Here is a 16,024-nt window from a genome sequence, read left to right on the forward strand (position 1 = left end):
AGTATCTGGTGTGACCACCATTTGCATCATGCTGCGCTTATCTCCTTCGCATAGTTAATCAGGCTGTTGATTGTGCCCTGTGGAATGTTGTCCCACTCCTCTTCAATGGCTGTGCGAAGTTGCTGGATATTGGCGGGAACTGGAACAAGCTGTCGTATACATCAATCCAGAGCATCCAAAACATGCTCAATGGGTGACATGTCTGGTGAGGATGCTGAGGTTCACTGGCATGACAGTGGACCTCAGGATCTCATCACGGTATCTCTGTGCATTCAAATTGCCATCGATAAAATGCAATTGTGTTCGTTGTCCATAGCTAATGCCTGCCCATACTATAACCCCACAGCCACCATGGGGCACTCTGTTCACAAAGCTGACAACAGCAAACTGCTCACCCACACAACGCCATACAAGCGGTCTGCAGTTGAGGCTCCTTGGACGTTCTGCCAAATTCTCAAAAACAACTTTGGAGGCGGCTTATGGTAGAGAAATTAACATTAAATTCTCTGGCAACAGCTCTGGTGGATATTCCTACAGTCAGTATGCCCATTGCACGCTCCTGCAAAACTTGAGACATCTGTGGCATTGTGTTGTGACAACTGCACATTTTAGTGCAGCCTTTGATTGTCCCATCACAAGGTGCACACACCTGTGTAAGGATCATGCTGTTTATTCAGCTTCTTGGCAAAGGAGAAATACTCACTAACAGGGATACAAGTAAATTTGAGCACAACATTTGAGAAAAAAGCGTTTTGTGCGTATGGTAAATTAATAGATTTTTTTTATTTCAGCTCATGAAACTTGGGACCAACACTTTACATGTAGCGTTTATATTTTTGTTCAGTGTACATGTATGAGAACACAGAACAAGGGCCTGGGAGATACCACTCTTTTCCTTTTCACACTGAACTTCAATGATACCTCTACCTCTTGCTCCTCCCTCTCACAATCATAAGACTGTGGGTGTGACTGTGAATCCAAAGACTGGATTCTACCTGGGAAAGTAATTGATCAGTTATGTGCTAGGGAGAAATGAATACCAGCACCAACTTGAGGGCCTGAGTTGTGCAGCCCTGTCTGGAAAAGACCATCTACTATATTTCTTCTTACAGCCTTTGATTTCTGTGATCTCTCCTGTCAATCCATATAACCACTGAACCTTCCCATATCCCATTTCTGTCTCTTCATCCCCCTATCCCCTCCCTGAAAGAAAAGAACCCAGCACCCATGATAAAAAAGTAGCAGTTTCACACAAGGCCTTACCTATTGACATTGATACAATGTCAAATCACAAACAACAGGATCCCACGTGCAATACGCTGTCCTTAATCAGTGGAGCGATGCCACAAGCAAAGGGATATACTCTTCTACTTGTTTCCAATCAGGCCATGTCTGATTTTGAGCATCTTCATTTAATCCATCACATCCCCAGTCTCTACCCTTGGAAGTGTCCAGTTAGAAGTTGGGCTTGTGTTTCTTGACCTCGACCATGAGGTGGTGCAGGTTGATGAGCTCCGAGCGCACGGCCAGGCTGCGGAAGGTGGGCTGGGACAGCACCTTGTGGAAGCCATGGTAGTACTGGATGAGCTGGGTGAGTGCCCCCTGGAGGATAGGAGGACAGGAGTAGAACATCTCAAGTTGAATGAAAAGCTTCGGAAGGAAAAATGAACTCGTAACAGCCCATGGCTCATAGTTGATACATCTTAAAATAAAAAATATTTATGTCAATTTAAGGGACCCCTTTTGGCTCAAGAGCACCCCTTGAGGCAAAACTTCTGCATACTCTTAACTACATACTGTACATCAATATTCATTGTTTAGATGAAATGCATCTGTTAGAAAAGCATAGAGGAAGGCAGTATCTGAATGATACCAGTGCCGTTCTTGAAGTTGGTGAAGGATCTCATGACATCCTGACTCAGAGCTTCCACAGACTGTTTCCATGTGCTGGAAAACCCCCTGATTAGCTGGGTGATTTGGGCTGAGAGAGAAGAAAGAAAAAGAGGGTTTGAGAAAGGGGGGAGGGGGAGAGGGGGCGAAGAAGAGAACAATATGAGTTTAGGGATGGGAGGTAGGTGAGAGCGGATGCAAGAAGAGAGGGGAAGAAGTGTTTGAAAATGTGTGGGAGAAATGCAAGACAATCGTTAGGGTAAAAAGTCAAACCACGAGAGATGTCACAGGAGAGTAGAAACAAACGGTCCAAACAGTAGCTGTAAATAAAGAACAAGTCAGGACAGGAAGAAAGTAGGAGAAAGAAGGTTACAGTGAAAAAGACAAGGGCACATTCTGAAAACAATTAAATTATCAAAAGGTCTGAATATTTTCTCCCTACTCACCTTCATCATTCTTCAGTCTATCCAGCTGGCCTTTCTCTATCAACGCCTCGCTCGCCTTCACAAACGCTATCATGCCACCAAAGGGGGAGGACAGAATCTCCTCAATAAACTCCTGATGAAAGGAAAAAGAAAGATGGGAATGTTTCATTTGATTAGTAAACCCTGATTATCTGTGAATCTGGCACACATGACAAAACTACATTTCCCAGAATCCCTGTGCATTTTTACCTGGCTCCTGGCCTGGAGGAGCAGCTGGAAGCCCTCAACCTCTTTACTGTCATCGGCTGCCCTCTCCTATGACATAGAGAGGAAAACAGCATGACATCTTCTAATTCTGTATATACAGAAGACTTAGCCTAGCGGTTAAGAGCGTTGGGCCAGTAACCAAAAGGTACCTTGTTCGAATCCCGGCGCCGACTAGGTGAAACATGACAGCACATAACCATAATTGCTCCTGTAAGTCGCTTTGGATAAGAGCGTCTACTAAATGACTTAAATGTAAATAACTGAACAAGGGAGTCATTTCAGGTGGGTAATAAGTTAATCGTTCATGTTTATGTTTTACACTGGTTATTCTCACCATGAGGACATTGAGCATCATGTCGTAGTTGTTGATGAGGAAGATGAGCTGGTCCCTGCGTGAAGGGAATTCTGCAGCCATCTTCAGGACAAAGTTCTCCACTTCAACCTGAAAATACCAGTGGTAGCTATATCAATCACACAAAACACTATTTCAAATGTTCATGCTAATTGTAGGATCCCCACTATTTATACTATTTTACTGTTTTTATTGTTGTTTAGTTGTGCACCTGCAGTTGACCAAGGAGGGTGTGGGTTCGCTCGCTGGTGAATGTCTGGTTAATGCTAACAATGGCAGAAGAGAACTCTGCGTATCTACGTGTGATCTGAAACATGAACACAACTGGTGTCAACAACTGTCTGGTATTATTAGACACTGATACATGAAATACGTCAAAAACGTGTCTGTGTTCATACATAGTGTGGTCTGGTGTCCAACACGCCCAGTTTCTGGGGGTCCGTGTTGCGGATGCTCTGAATGTTCATCTCCAGGATGAGCTCAAACCTGGGCCACAGCAGCTCCAGCACTGCCTCCCAGTACCTGGCACCGCATGGAGAAACAAATACATAATAGACCTATGAAAATGTGCATCAAGGATCGATGCACGAGTTAAGATGTGTTTTCTTTTAACCTCTCTAGGGTATGTGGGACACTACCGTCCCACCTGGCCAACATCCGGTGAAAAAACAGAAATACTCATAATAAAAATTCATAAAGCATACAAGTGTTATACATCGGCTTAAAGATAACCTTCTTGTTAATCCAACCGTTGTGTCAGATTTCAAAAAGGCTTTACGGCAAAAGCATACCATGCGATTATCTGAGGACAGCGCCCAGCACACAAAACATTAAAAAGTTACCAGCCAAGTAGAGAAGTAACAAAAGTCAGAAATAGCAATAAAAGTAATCACTTACCTTTGATCATCTTCATATGGTTGCACTCACAAGACTCCAAGTTACACAATAAATTTTCATTTTGTTCAATAAAGTCCCTCTTTATATCCAAAAACCTCCGTTTTGTTGGCACGTTTTGTTCAGTAATCCATTGGCTCAAAGGCAGTCACAACAGGCAGACGAAAAATCCCAAAAGTATCAGTAAAGTTCTTAGAAACATGTTTTTAGTCATAATAATCTATTATATTTCAACCGGACAATAGCTTCGTCAATATCAAAGAAAAACAAGAAAGGCGCTTTCTCGGTCGCGCACAGAAACAGCTCTGGGACTTACCAGGGTCCACTCACTCAGTGGTCTTACTCCCTCATTTTTGGAATACAAGCCTGAAACCATTTCTAAAGACTGTTGACATCTAGTGGAAGCCATAGAAAGTGCAATCTGAGCCCTAAGTCATTGGATACTGTATAGGCAGTCAATGGATAACTACAAACATTTAAAAAATCCCACTTCCTGGATGGATTTTTCTCAGGTTTTCACCTGCCATATCAGTTATATTATACTCAGACATTATTTTAACAGTTGTGGGAACTTTAGAGTGTTTTTTATCCAAATCCACCAATTATATGCATATCCTAGCTTCTGGGCCTGAGTAACAGGCAGTTTACTTTGGGCACGCTTTTCATCCGGAGGTGAAAATAGTGCCCCCTACCCTAGTGAGGTTGTTTTCTTTGAACAAATCTGTACCAAATACATTGACATGAATATTTGATTTTCATATCAGGAATGACCTCTCATCAACAACATGTTTTCACCCACAGGGCTGCCGCTGACTGGATGTTTTTTGTTTGTCGCACCATTCTCGGCAAACCCTAGATAGACACTGTTGTGCGTGAGAAGCCCAGGAGGGTGTCATGGAGTATTTGCACAGAGATTGTTACTGACTTGTCCAGGGCTGGGATGGCCCTCTTGGTTGTGATGGCTCTGAAACGCAGGATGATGTGGATACACAGAAACACAGCGATGCTGTCGTAGCAATCCGATACATAGGTGGACATTCTCTTCTGCAGGGGAAAGGAGGGAGGGAGGATGGATGGAAGGAAAGGAGGGAGGGAGAGAGAGGTGGGTATAGGCATGATAGAGAAAGAGTCATATCATAATTAGAGACCATCATTTTCCAAAAAGAAGGACTCCACTGTTACCTGCTGGGTTATGCCTTTACCATTTTTTTTTACAGCAATGTATGAGAAGTATTATCGTACCAGGAACAAGCTGAGTGTCTTTCTCATGACGCTGTTGAAGAGGTCCAGCGCAGAGTTTCCAGCCACCATGAAGAAGTCAGACAGGAAGAGGAACTCTCGACAGCCATTGTCCAAGAGGGCGTAGTGCTGACTGCGGAACAGCGTCTCATAGGGATACTGAGAGAGGAGGAAGAAGGTTAGTTGGGTGACTTGATAATCACATGAATGTTAATATTATAACTGCCTCTGTACATTCCTCTGAGATGAGTGTGGTGACAAGGAGGTAGTACAGCTTAACGATATCTACACGTTTACAGTTGGCTTGGTGTCTTGCCTCACAACCGTACACTCTGCATGTTCAAATAGATTTCAAAGTAGTACCTAACGTCTTATAATAAGGTAGGGTAATTTAATTCAAAATGTCTGTTACACTTGTGCGGTAGTATATGGTATAGCTTGGGTGGTCTGATTTAGGTTGTACAACACTGCCAGTGGCCTCACCCTGCAGTCCCCTCTCTGGGCAGTGTGGGGGATAAGGATGGGCCCCTCCAGCTCGGCAGGGCTCAGCACGGCCCCCCGCTGGCCCAGGGTGAAGATGGTGTTCCTGCTCTTCAGGGAGGGCTTGGAGAAGAAACCTTTCTTGGCCGTGTCTTCCACTCCCATCAGGTCATCTTTGTCTGCCACCTCCTCATACTTGTCAACAGAAAGAGACAAAGAAAGATATTACGAGAACAGTATTAAATATGATCTGCTAATTCACTGATTTGATAATCAAACACCGTTGAAATTGTTGTACCATCAAACACAACATAGCCCCCCCCTACTGTAAATTATAGTGACATTTTGAAACAGGATTATTTTCCAGAACAATTTAAAGTAACAACCTGAATTAAGTTATATTGAGCCTATAAACCAAGAGACGTCTTTTTTTACTCCTTTTCTCCTTCAGACTTTGACATTGCTCATTCTGATATTTCTTAATATCTTTATTTTATTTTGGGGGATTTGTGTGTATTGTTAGGAATTGCTGCACTGTTGGAGTTAGAAACATAATCATTTCGCTGCACCTGCAATAACATCTGCAAAATAGGTAGGCACGACCAATAACATTTGTTTTGATTTAGCACCTTGTCATTCACTCACCTGTACTTTGAGCAGCCTGCCGCTGTAGGACTTGAAGTAGCTGTAATAGATCTTACTCATGGTGTCCACGTACACATCCCTGATCTCCTTAGCTACTGTCCTTTCATTTGCCAAGAGGAACTGATAGAAAAAGCTAAAGTACGAAGAAAAAAAGTTTGATTTTTGTAGATACATGATTGTGGTGGTGCTTTTTAGTCTGTTTTACAGTATCCAAACATGTGGATGGTTTTGAAACAAGGAATCAGCCCGTTATTACCTGTACTTAAGGAGAGTGTTCTGGGGGATTTGATAGTTGGTCATGGGCTTTCTGAAGGAATAAATCTTCTGCAGGATAAATTCTCTGATCTTTGTGACAGCCTGTGGAACAAAATAAGACCATTTTATACACAATACCTTTGCTCAATTACCTTCCACACGATTATTCCTCACTTATTTCTCCTTCTCCTATCCCATTCTCTCTCTCTCTTCCTCTGTGTATTTTCACCTTGATTTTGAGGTGGTCCACGATGTCCTGGATGTCAGAGCAGGCCAAAGTCTCCCTGAAGCTGAGCTCTTTGGCAAAATTGATCTTGTTGTTGAGCTCATGGAGCTGCTCAAGGAACTCCTGCTCCGTAACCGGGCTATCCACGATTACCCTGCAGTCGGACAGAATGTCGGGAACAATTATTAGAATACATGCTTCCCCATAGGACCACTTACAACATCATAGAGACTCTGTCAAGTAAATTTCTCATAACAGAAATCAATATGACATGTGCTCCCTAACCTCTTTCTATCCATATCTATCAGATTACAAATCTGCATACAACACAAACACACACGCCCTTACTGGATCATAGCTCCGGGCACCACCAGCTCATCCACCAGTTGGCTGAGGTGGCTGTGTACGGCCTGCCTGTTCTTCAGCCGCACGCTCATGCTGACCGACTGCTGCTGCAGAGTCTGGATCTCACTGCTGATGGACGAGAGGTCACTCTGGAAGCCGCTCAGCATGCCCTCCATTCGCTGAAGAAAGAGAGAGGGGAGGATAGAGAGGGGGGGGGGCGAGAGAGAGGGGAGGAAAGAGATTTATCATTGGCTTCATTGTATATTTTTACATAGAAAATTGTAAAAGCATTCTTTCAGACCCTGCACATGCAAAAATGAGGATCCATTTAGAATGGACTTATGAAGCCACTTGATACTTTTGATTGAGGGCATCATCCACTCACCTCCAGTATGGAGTCACAGGCTGTGATCTGGTTGTGCAGAGAGGCAATGTTCTGGCTTTCCTTGATATCTGACACAAACTTGGTCAAGGATTACCTATCAGGTTGAACTACTGAAGCTATCAGGAATTACCATAAATAATGCACTAATTCTTTCACACAACCATTCAAAACATTAATACATGAATGGATACAGTCTTTGATGGAAGCTTGTTCAATTCGTTGGAGTTCACCTTCCACCTGTTTAGAGTAATGCCTGAGGTCAACACCCTGAAAGAAACAGAGATTCAGATGAAAGGAAGCCATCAGTTGCAGGAATGTAGCCTTATATACAATATATAAAATGAAAACTAACAGGAAATAAAATTTAAACTGTAAATGTGTTGATGTTTAGGGACATGCATAGTGCAGCCATGGTATCATGGTCTTACCGTTTTCAGTGCCTCCTTCACCAAGTCATCTTCCAGATTAGCTTGTATGTGAACTGGGGGGGGGGGGGGGGTAGCTAGTTTAATCCCCATAAAGGTTGGTTCTTACATTTATCCAAAACACTGAACTAATTAGCTAAATTACTATTTGGTTATGAACCAATTTGACCTTATGATAGGACCAATACTTAATTCAAAAGACAATATTGCTGAAGGACTTACTATCCACTTCATCCAAGATGAACTCGTCTGTGGTCAAGTCCAAGTCCCCCAGGGTGAGAGGGGCCATGGCATCTGTGTCAGGCTGCATCTGTTGCAGAATGACAGTAAGTCAACATAGCTTTGGTGTACTATGTAAAAGAAGATATAACAATTAAATTAGTTAGCTAACTGACTCCATTCATGGGAGTAAAGAATTGCAGGTTTTAGACAGGTGCTTTTTATGTTCCCACCTCTGAGGCCTGGCCCCAAAAAAGTATCGGGCTCTGACCTACTCTGATTTGGGGCCAGAGGGGACTTCTGAGGTGTGAGTCACCTTAGCAGGGACCATGCTAGTTGTGGTGCAGGAACAACGCAATCGACCAGAGCTTTTAACTTGCTAACAAGCAATCAGTGACTCTGGCTAGCTAGCCTTGCATCTGATACAAACACAACAATAAGGCAAAACGACAACAAATACTAAAGTTAATCTAAATCATCTGAAATATAGCTAAATCAGAGATGGATAACGGTAGCTAGATTCCATAGCTAGACAGATCAGATGGCCAGGATGTAGGAAGATCAAGCTAGCTGGCTAACTAACGTTAAATTATACTGGTGTTGTCGATGTAAAGAAAACAGAGAGCAGAACACAGAGAGCAACAGAAGTCAGAACATTCAAGTTATCATAAATATATCTGCTATTCCAGAAACATTATCGAACGTCACCTCATCTTGTAAATATGACATGACATTCGCCGTCGAGTTGCCAGCTATGTTTACATCGAACACAGCTATAGTCACTGCTCCCTCCACCATAGCCTGAAAATAATTTTTAAAATTGACACAAACGTAGTGTGCTATTTCCTAATGTCCCCGGGATACCTGAGTAAAAACGATTAGAAAATATCATTTTGAAATCTGTTTAAAATAAATGTATGCATATGTTGAACACAATTACTATACAAATATAGACTGTTTTAAATGTAATTTATATTGTATTAATTTGTATATTGTTTAAAAAGCTATTTAATGTCGGTTCATGTTCCTAGACGAACAAGTTATTCCGACGTAATCACTTCCTCAGGGAACTCGCGAAACGAAGTCAAAAGCCATCGCGAGAGTCTCGGAATTTCCTCTTTGAACGGAACCTGCTTCCAAGATGGTAAGTGCCGAATTGGGTTACCAAAATTATTGTCAATATCTGCATTCATCGTCACTGTTAGGGACATTCTGAAAATAGGACAACTATGATACTATTGCTATCATTGTGTTTGAGAACTTTTATCCTTTATTTATCATATTGAAGTTGCATAGATTGACTCAAATGTTCAGCTAACTCCCTATGCTGAAATACCTATTTCGCGCCGACACTACGCTGCAGGGAAGTACAGCTTTTGTCAATATAGGCTTTGTGTTTTCTTAATAGGTTGTTGTAAACCTCCGTTTCACATACTTTGGGCTGGTGGTTGTTATTATAAGCTATACTGTTTTTAACCGTCCATGGTAAGCTGGTCTCATTGCTGCTAACGTTAACTCGGTAGCATTAGACAACGTCAGTCCTCGTCACTACGGTAGCAAGCTGACCAGGTGGCGACTGATATTTAAATTCAAGATTTTGAAACTAGGTGTTAATTCACGGCCTTAGTTGTGGAAATACAAATTGTTAGTACAGTCACACTGTTTGCTGGCTGGCAAGAAAGGCCACTGCCAGGCCTCATGAGGCAACGATGTAGCTAACTTGCTAACGTTACATAGCTAAGTGAATCGCTATTGACCCTGTTTTGTCTTTTCTCTGCAGTCTCTGGTCATTCCTGAGAAGTTCCAGCACATTCTTCGTGTTCTCAACACGAACATTGATGGTAGGAGGAAGATTGCCTTCGCCATCACAGCCATCAAGGTAGCTATGCTTGTTAAGAATGACTTTCTCAGGGCTATGTAGAGATGACTACACAGTTGGCTAATGTGGGACTAAGACCTACAGTAAAGGTTCATGTATATTTCCTTCACAGGGTGTTGGCAGGCGATATGCCCATGTTGTCCTGAGGAAGGCTGATATCGACCTCAGCAAGAGGGCTGGAGAACTTACTGATGATGAGGTGAGAGGACTGTATGGGGCAGTTGTGGACATATCATTTACCTAAACATGAAAGCTGGATGCATCATAGGCTGTGTTTAGACCGGAAGCCCAACCTTGATGATTTTTTTCAGTGGTCTTTTGACCAATCACATCATATTTTTCAGAGCTGACCTGATTGGTCAAAAGATCGGTTAGCAAACAAAGGTCAGAATTTAACTGCCTGTATAAACTCAGCCAGAGGAGCTGAGGCCGGAATTCAAATAAATCACAGGGTGTTGGATTTTAATCCTGGCCTTACACTCCTTTCATGGATCTCCTTGCGTCACTCAATGAGTCATCTGTGAACTCTGCCTGCATTACATCTGAGTGGATGTATTTGTCCACAGGTTGAGAGGGTGGTAACAATTATGCAGAATCCTCGCCAATACAAAATCCCTGACTGGTTTCTCAACAGACAGAAGGACGTAAAGGATGGCAAGTACAGCCAGGTACGTAACTGCAGCAGACTTGAGATGTCTGACTTCTTTCCAAAATTGGAACTAAACTACTTGAGCTTGTGTTGCCGTCACATTGATATTGGCTAGTTAAAGTAACCCTTTGTCTTCGTGGCGCAGTTAATCCAAATTAAGTCATATTTCTGAAAGCTAAATGTACAATTGTGTCCCAATAATCCAACCGTACAATGATCTTTGTATGTTTATAGGTCCTTGCTAATGGTCTGGACAACAAGCTGAGAGAGGATCTTGAGAGGTTGAAGAAGATAAGGGCTCACCGTGGACTCAGGCACTTCTGGGGGTAAGCGCTTTTCTGATGCAGCTATATTGCATGGCTGTTTTCTGTATTTTAATTACTAAATATTTTATGGGCAAATCCCAATGCTCCGCCAAAGGCCTGTTTCCAGATGCATACTGCTTAGTTCTGGGTTGTTTTGAAGGCACATGAAAACGAGTTTGTTGGCTGAGTTCAATTCCTGTATTTGGACAGTAGTTTCCTAACATTTTGTGCATACTGGACTAAAGCACTTTCACTAGAGAATAGGCTTTGAATATGTTCTATGTAAAAGCTGATCCTAAACTATGCTTAGCTTGATCTCTGTACTGCTGTGTATCAAGGAGACATTTAAGCAACTTATTTTGTAGTCAATTGCAGTAACTCTGTAGCACAAGTTCCTTAAGTGATTGTAAGCATACCAATTATGATATAATGGTCAGCACATTTGTCAACATCTGCTGTCGGTGTGATCAAATAATTTTGTCCTATGACGACTACTAAATTCCATTAGGATGGGATTTGTCTTACATGTTGACATTCTGGATACATTTAATGACTTTTTCCTGCCCCTATTTCAGTCTGCGTGTGCGTGGCCAGCACACGAAGACCACCGGTCGTCGTGGTCGCACTGTTGGTGTGTCCAAGAAGAAGTAAAGTCTCCCTGCTCCCCATGTGTCAATAAATGCACAGTTCATATTTGATTGTTTGCTCATCTCTTCATACTGAGTTGTTTTGGTGCGGTTGTTGCGTAGTCTACTCAGATCAGGGCCTCGAGTTCAGCAGCACTTTAGGCTTTCTTTGCTCCCATGTAGGTAGTTGTAACTTATTGGCCAGAGATTTCACTCACCCGGGCTGCATTCTTTAGGGAAAGGTTGTGGTAATGTCATTAAAGAAATTTGTGACTCCTTATTTTACCATGTCAGATAAATTGACATGTCTCTAAATGTCCCGCAATGTTGTGCCCAAGTCTGAATGGATCTCTTAAGAGGGGACTGAACGAGCACTGTAAACAGACAATTCCAGGATTTGAAAGGGTGTGTACAGCGCCAGCTGTGCCACCAGAGACTCTGGGTTCGCGCCCAGGCTCTGTCGTAACCGGCCGCGACTGGGAGGTCCGTGGGGCGACGCACAATTGGCCTAGCATCCGGGTTAGGGAGGGGACTCCTGTGGCGGGCCGGGCGCAGTGCGCGCTAACCAGGGTTGCCAGGTGCATGGTGTTTCCTCTGACACATTGGTGCGCCTGGCTTCCGGGTTGGATGCGCGCCGTGTTAAGAAGCAGTGCTAAGAAGCAGTGCGGCTTGGTTGGGTTGTGTATCGGACGCGTGACTTTCAACCTTTGTCTCTCCCGAGCCCATACGGGAGTTGTAGCATTGAGACAAGATAGTAGCTACTAAAAACAATTGGATACCTCGAAATTGGGGAGAAACCAGGGTAAACTTTAAAGTGTACTATACCTGTTCATATACATTGTGGTATGATTTTGAAGAATTGGTCATGAGTCCTAGGAGGAGCTCAAGTTCAGTTACTATTAAAATTACAGGTTGCATGTAGAAAAGCGTGCTACACTGTTCACCCTCAACATGCAACCAAGTTTCATTGACTCAATCCTGTGACACCACAGTACCAATGCAATCATTGTGCTGACTTGATCTAAGGCTGAAACATCAAGAGTGATTGCAATATATAAACTGAGTAAAAGTGCTAAGTGTGATATTGCTTTAATTGTACAAAGACAACCCATGCCAGAAGAACAAAGTGCATCAATCAGGTAAGTCTTGATAACTTGAAAGTTATTTAACTAGCCCTATGGTCGTAATATAAGGATACAGTTACTACTTGACATTAAATTTCCATATAGAAAGGTCTTGATGCTATATTGCAGTATTCTTGCATAACAATCCATCCTTCATGACCTCTAGTCATCCCAAGTCTCAAGGTTAATCTTACAATGAAAAATCACACGGTTCTGAAATGTATCAGCCGTTTTGGTGCAATGCCAAGCATCAATACTTAAGGCCGGACTACGTATGTTGTCTGGTGTGTGCCAGTCCAAGTCAACCCTTCTATCAACAATGAATCAGATCTGCTTTGTAGGAATTCTAAACTTTACACTTGTTTGATTTGAAGCTACGGAAAACAGAATGTTGAGCCCGGCAATTTAAGGAATGTTCCCAATGACTACCTTCGAAGCAGCTACACACAGCACACAACTCTTAGTCTCTGACACATGGTCAGAGGGAGTGATAAAGGCTGAAGAGGGGGGGCTCCTCACACCTCTTTGGGTTGTGGGGACTTTGGCTGTGATGGTTGAAGCTGTTGGTCCTTGGTGGGGGCATAGTAGAGCTCCAGAGGCTTTCTGACCTTCCAGTACTTCTCATTTACCAGCTCCAGAGTCAGGGAGCCGTTGAGAGTCTGAGGTAGAACAAAAGAAACGTGAGCCAGAGGTACAAGTCAAAGCAATGGATGCGGATGAAAGTATAATAGGAGATAAAAAGGACAGATGAGGGGTGCATTTAAATTAATTCACTGATAATAGCTCCCACCACCCTGAAAAAAGATGACTGATAAGCTTGTGTACTCACAGAGAACTGGCCCCCTGATGTGGGAATGTAGATGGTGTATTGTTTCTCACTGATATTCTTCAGGCTGGCCCCTTCTGCTGCTGCGTCCCCTCCTTTAGCACCCCCCTCTTTCTCTGTCCCTGCATCTGATTGGCTGTCTCTTTGTCTGTCCTCCAGAGCGATACGTAGAGCCAGGTACTTAGACAGGTGGTCCACTGTTGCATTGGCTGTGGTCTTCACATACCTGAGAGGAATGGGTGTCAATAAAAACCAAAGACCGTTCAAGAATACATTCCGAATTGAAATTTCCATCATTTGAGAAGTGAAACAACACCTCCCCACAGAACCCTCACCTGGTCTGGCTGTAGTCCTGTGTGTTAACCAGCAGGGGATGTGGGCGGAACACCAGCTCAATCTCGGAGCCGGGGCTCTCTTTGTGGCGGCGGACTGGTGGCGCGGGGCTGCCCCCATCCACCTCCGGGACCGACCCGTCCGATTCTCTGGGCCGCTTGGGGTTCCGGGTGTGCCCGGCCTCAGGGGGGGGGTGGCTCGGGGTGAGGAGCACATGGGAGGGAGCGGAATCGTGGGAGAGATGTGACCGTGTGTCTCCGTTGTCCTCGCCACCACTGAAGGTTGTGTTGTCACTCTCCTGCGCTGGTTTGCGCACTCGCTGGGCTCTAGGGGATCATGGGTGAGCAGAGTGCGAGAGGCCATTTTACACTTCCAATACTCAAAGGAGGGACTTTCCCTGACTTGTGCAGTGCTGTTCGTTTGTCTACATACTAGGTCTGACAACTCTCCTGATTCCAAGAATCTTTCCGCTGGGATTTCACCCTACTCCCCATCCCTTCTCATCCTACCTGTGAAGTGCCTGCATGCGTAGCCCCTCCTCGATGCTGGAGCTGAGTATCCGATTGTTGTGCTGTTGGTTGAGTCTCTCCAGCGCCCGGTCCTGGTGGGCCTCGTACTCGTCCCGGCTGGGGTAGATCTTTGAGATGAGGGCGTCGAAGTTGGAGTCACGGCGCAATGAGCGTCTCGACACCAGCTTCTTTCGGCACGTGGGGCATTCCTTGTTCCTGAGGAGAGGAATGAGAGAGAGTTAAAGATAAGCTTTAATTTTATAACCTTTTAATATGGAGGTTCTCTTCAGATTTAAACTGGCGCACACTCCGAGTAGAGAGAATGAAGGGTCATCCTCAAATCGTCACAGCTGTGTGTGTGTCCCTCACCCTGATCGGAGTGCAGTGACGATGCAGTCGGAGCAGAAGCGGTGCAGGCACTCCTTGGTGGTCATGGTGTTCTTCAGCATGTCCAGACAGATGGGGCACATCAGCTCACTGTGGAGGCTCCTGGGGGACACTGCTATCTCTGTGCTGTCCATGATTGCCTCCTACAGGCAGGGAGGGGAATGTGTCAGGCAATACAGGTAACTATGGGTCATCTATGTCCTTCAAGGGTCAGCTTTAACCTGATTGGCCATGGCCTGGTTTCAAGTGCACAAAAAAAGCATCCTTCCTTTCCATGGAAATTTCACAAGTAGGTGAGATCAATGATTCCACTGTTCCTCACACCAATGTTTGTTAACTGAGAAACTATAAAAAGGATCGAACTGTTTTTGTGAATGCAATACAATGCTGTTATATCACTTCTCACCTAGATGCATTTAAGTATTTCCATGTGGAACGTGATTCATTACCTGTGGGCTCCTGTGCAGCTCATACAAGCTCAGCTCCCACGTCTTACTGGGGTTTTGGATGTTGACTGGAGTCACCATTTTCTGTTTTAAAAACCCCTATCTATAGAAACGCATGCAAGATGACGAGAAATGTTACACACATTACATTTAGTTTTAGGTAATTAGGCCTACATAGACTGATGTGAGAAGATCTGTGTATAGGTTAGATTGCAGTCGATTGCATTACAACTGAGCAACCCAGTTTGACAGCTGTTGAGACAAGTCTTTGGGCGCACAGGTGGTAATAGTAATAATTATGCAGTAAAAACACAACAAGGGAAGATGTTTTGGGATAGCTAGCTAGTTGTTCTAAAGACAGTGACATGTCAAAGCAACGCAGTTGCAAACATAGGTACATCTCATTACACTCTCCTTGACATTTCATGCATATTGACGTCTTCCTTTGTTGTATCGTAACTAGCGAACTACTTTTCTAAACTTATTTTTTTTCACAATGATATACATCATTGAGCAAACTGTCAGACTCCGGTAGAATCGTAATGTCACACTATTGTCATGCTATCCGTGTAGCTAGCGTACCAAAAAAAGGTGACTTGCTGTCGAGCTAGTTAGTGGGACTAGCTACCCTAGCTAGTTGCTACTTACCAAGGAATTTGAAGGACAGCTGGCCGGTGTAGCTAGGCTAGCAGCACTAACGTTAGCTAGCTTGCTATGGACTAGATTGTAACGAGAGACTTTCAAGCTCGCACCACTATGACCACCTCTGTGACGGGGTTATTTTCCGTCACGATGTATTTTTGAGGGGGTGATACTATCGCTATATTCCATCCAGAATGACAATCATTAATCAAAGACGACAGGTTTGGAATCTCTCTGTAGCCATCTTTCTC

General features: G+C 43.8%; 3 protein-coding genes across 3 annotated transcripts; 1 reads left to right on the forward strand and 2 right to left on the reverse strand.

Annotated features, from left to right (window-relative positions):
• Nucleotides 1–817: 817 nt before the first annotated feature.
• Nucleotides 818–8,845, reverse strand: LOC139391718 (vacuolar protein sorting-associated protein 52 homolog). The gene is made up of 19 exons (XM_071139208.1): nucleotides 8,756–8,845; nucleotides 8,051–8,138; nucleotides 7,832–7,884; nucleotides 7,595–7,670; nucleotides 7,404–7,471; nucleotides 7,022–7,197; nucleotides 6,677–6,827; nucleotides 6,449–6,549; nucleotides 6,193–6,325; nucleotides 5,551–5,742; nucleotides 5,071–5,226; nucleotides 4,754–4,872; nucleotides 3,333–3,456; nucleotides 3,146–3,241; nucleotides 2,917–3,024; nucleotides 2,565–2,630; nucleotides 2,337–2,448; nucleotides 1,863–1,981; nucleotides 818–1,602 (listed from the first exon to the last, which is right to left on the reverse strand). Exons 1-19 carry the CDS (start codon nucleotides 8,843–8,845, stop codon nucleotides 1,456–1,458), a joined length of 2,175 nt encoding a protein of 724 aa, XP_070995309.1. The 3' UTR covers nucleotides 818–1,455.
• A 259-nt stretch (nucleotides 8,846–9,104) lies between these two features.
• LOC139391720 (small ribosomal subunit protein uS13) lies at nucleotides 9,105–11,573 on the forward strand. The gene is made up of 6 exons (XM_071139210.1): nucleotides 9,105–9,191; nucleotides 9,828–9,926; nucleotides 10,039–10,125; nucleotides 10,493–10,594; nucleotides 10,810–10,901; nucleotides 11,456–11,573. The coding sequence occupies exons 1-6, from the start codon at nucleotides 9,189–9,191 to the stop codon at nucleotides 11,529–11,531; spliced, it is 459 nt and encodes a 152-aa protein (XP_070995311.1). The 5' UTR covers nucleotides 9,105–9,188; the 3' UTR covers nucleotides 11,532–11,573.
• A 1,008-nt stretch (nucleotides 11,574–12,581) lies between these two features.
• Nucleotides 12,582–16,024, reverse strand: LOC139391719 (E3 ubiquitin-protein ligase RING2-A-like). The gene is made up of 7 exons (XM_071139209.1): nucleotides 15,780–16,024; nucleotides 15,135–15,234; nucleotides 14,668–14,828; nucleotides 14,299–14,514; nucleotides 13,792–14,115; nucleotides 13,460–13,682; nucleotides 12,582–13,289 (listed from the first exon to the last, which is right to left on the reverse strand). Exons 2-7 carry the CDS (start codon nucleotides 15,210–15,212, stop codon nucleotides 13,146–13,148), a joined length of 1,146 nt encoding a protein of 381 aa, XP_070995310.1. The 5' UTR covers nucleotides 15,213–15,234; nucleotides 15,780–16,024; the 3' UTR covers nucleotides 12,582–13,145.

This window comes from Oncorhynchus clarkii, chromosome 32 (assembly GCF_045791955.1).
Source record: "Oncorhynchus clarkii lewisi isolate Uvic-CL-2024 chromosome 32, UVic_Ocla_1.0, whole genome shotgun sequence".
Taxonomy (NCBI): domain Eukaryota; kingdom Metazoa; phylum Chordata; class Actinopteri; order Salmoniformes; family Salmonidae; genus Oncorhynchus; species Oncorhynchus clarkii.

Bases quoted from the DNA above. Each gene is read 5' to 3' on its own strand.
- LOC139391718 (XM_071139208.1), bottom strand. From the start codon at position 8,845: ATGGTGGAGGGAGCAGTGACTATAGCTGTGTTCGATGTAAACATAGCT. The intron at 7,472-7,594 runs GTATCCATTCAT...AGTTTGTGTCAG, and splicing joins ACAAGCTTCCATCAAAGACT to ATATCAAGGAAAGCCAGAAC. The intron at 1,982-2,336 runs GTGAGTAGGGAG...CTTCTCTCTCAG, and splicing joins TAGACTGAAGAATGATGAAG to CCCAAATCACCCAGCTAATC.
- LOC139391720 (XM_071139210.1), top strand. The intron at 10,126-10,492 runs GTGAGAGGACTG...ATTTGTCCACAG, and splicing joins GAGAACTTACTGATGATGAG to GTTGAGAGGGTGGTAACAAT. The intron at 10,902-11,455 runs GTAAGCGCTTTT...CCCCTATTTCAG, and splicing joins GGACTCAGGCACTTCTGGGG to TCTGCGTGTGCGTGGCCAGC.
- LOC139391719 (XM_071139209.1), bottom strand. From the start codon at position 15,212: ATGGTGACTCCAGTCAACATCCAAAACCCCAGTAAGACGTGGGAGCTG. The intron at 14,515-14,667 runs GTGAGGGACACA...TCCTCTCCTCAG, and splicing joins GTCACTGCACTCCGATCAGG to GAACAAGGAATGCCCCACGT. The intron at 13,683-13,791 runs GTGAGGGTTCTG...CATTCCTCTCAG, and splicing joins CAGGACTACAGCCAGACCAG to GTATGTGAAGACCACAGCCA.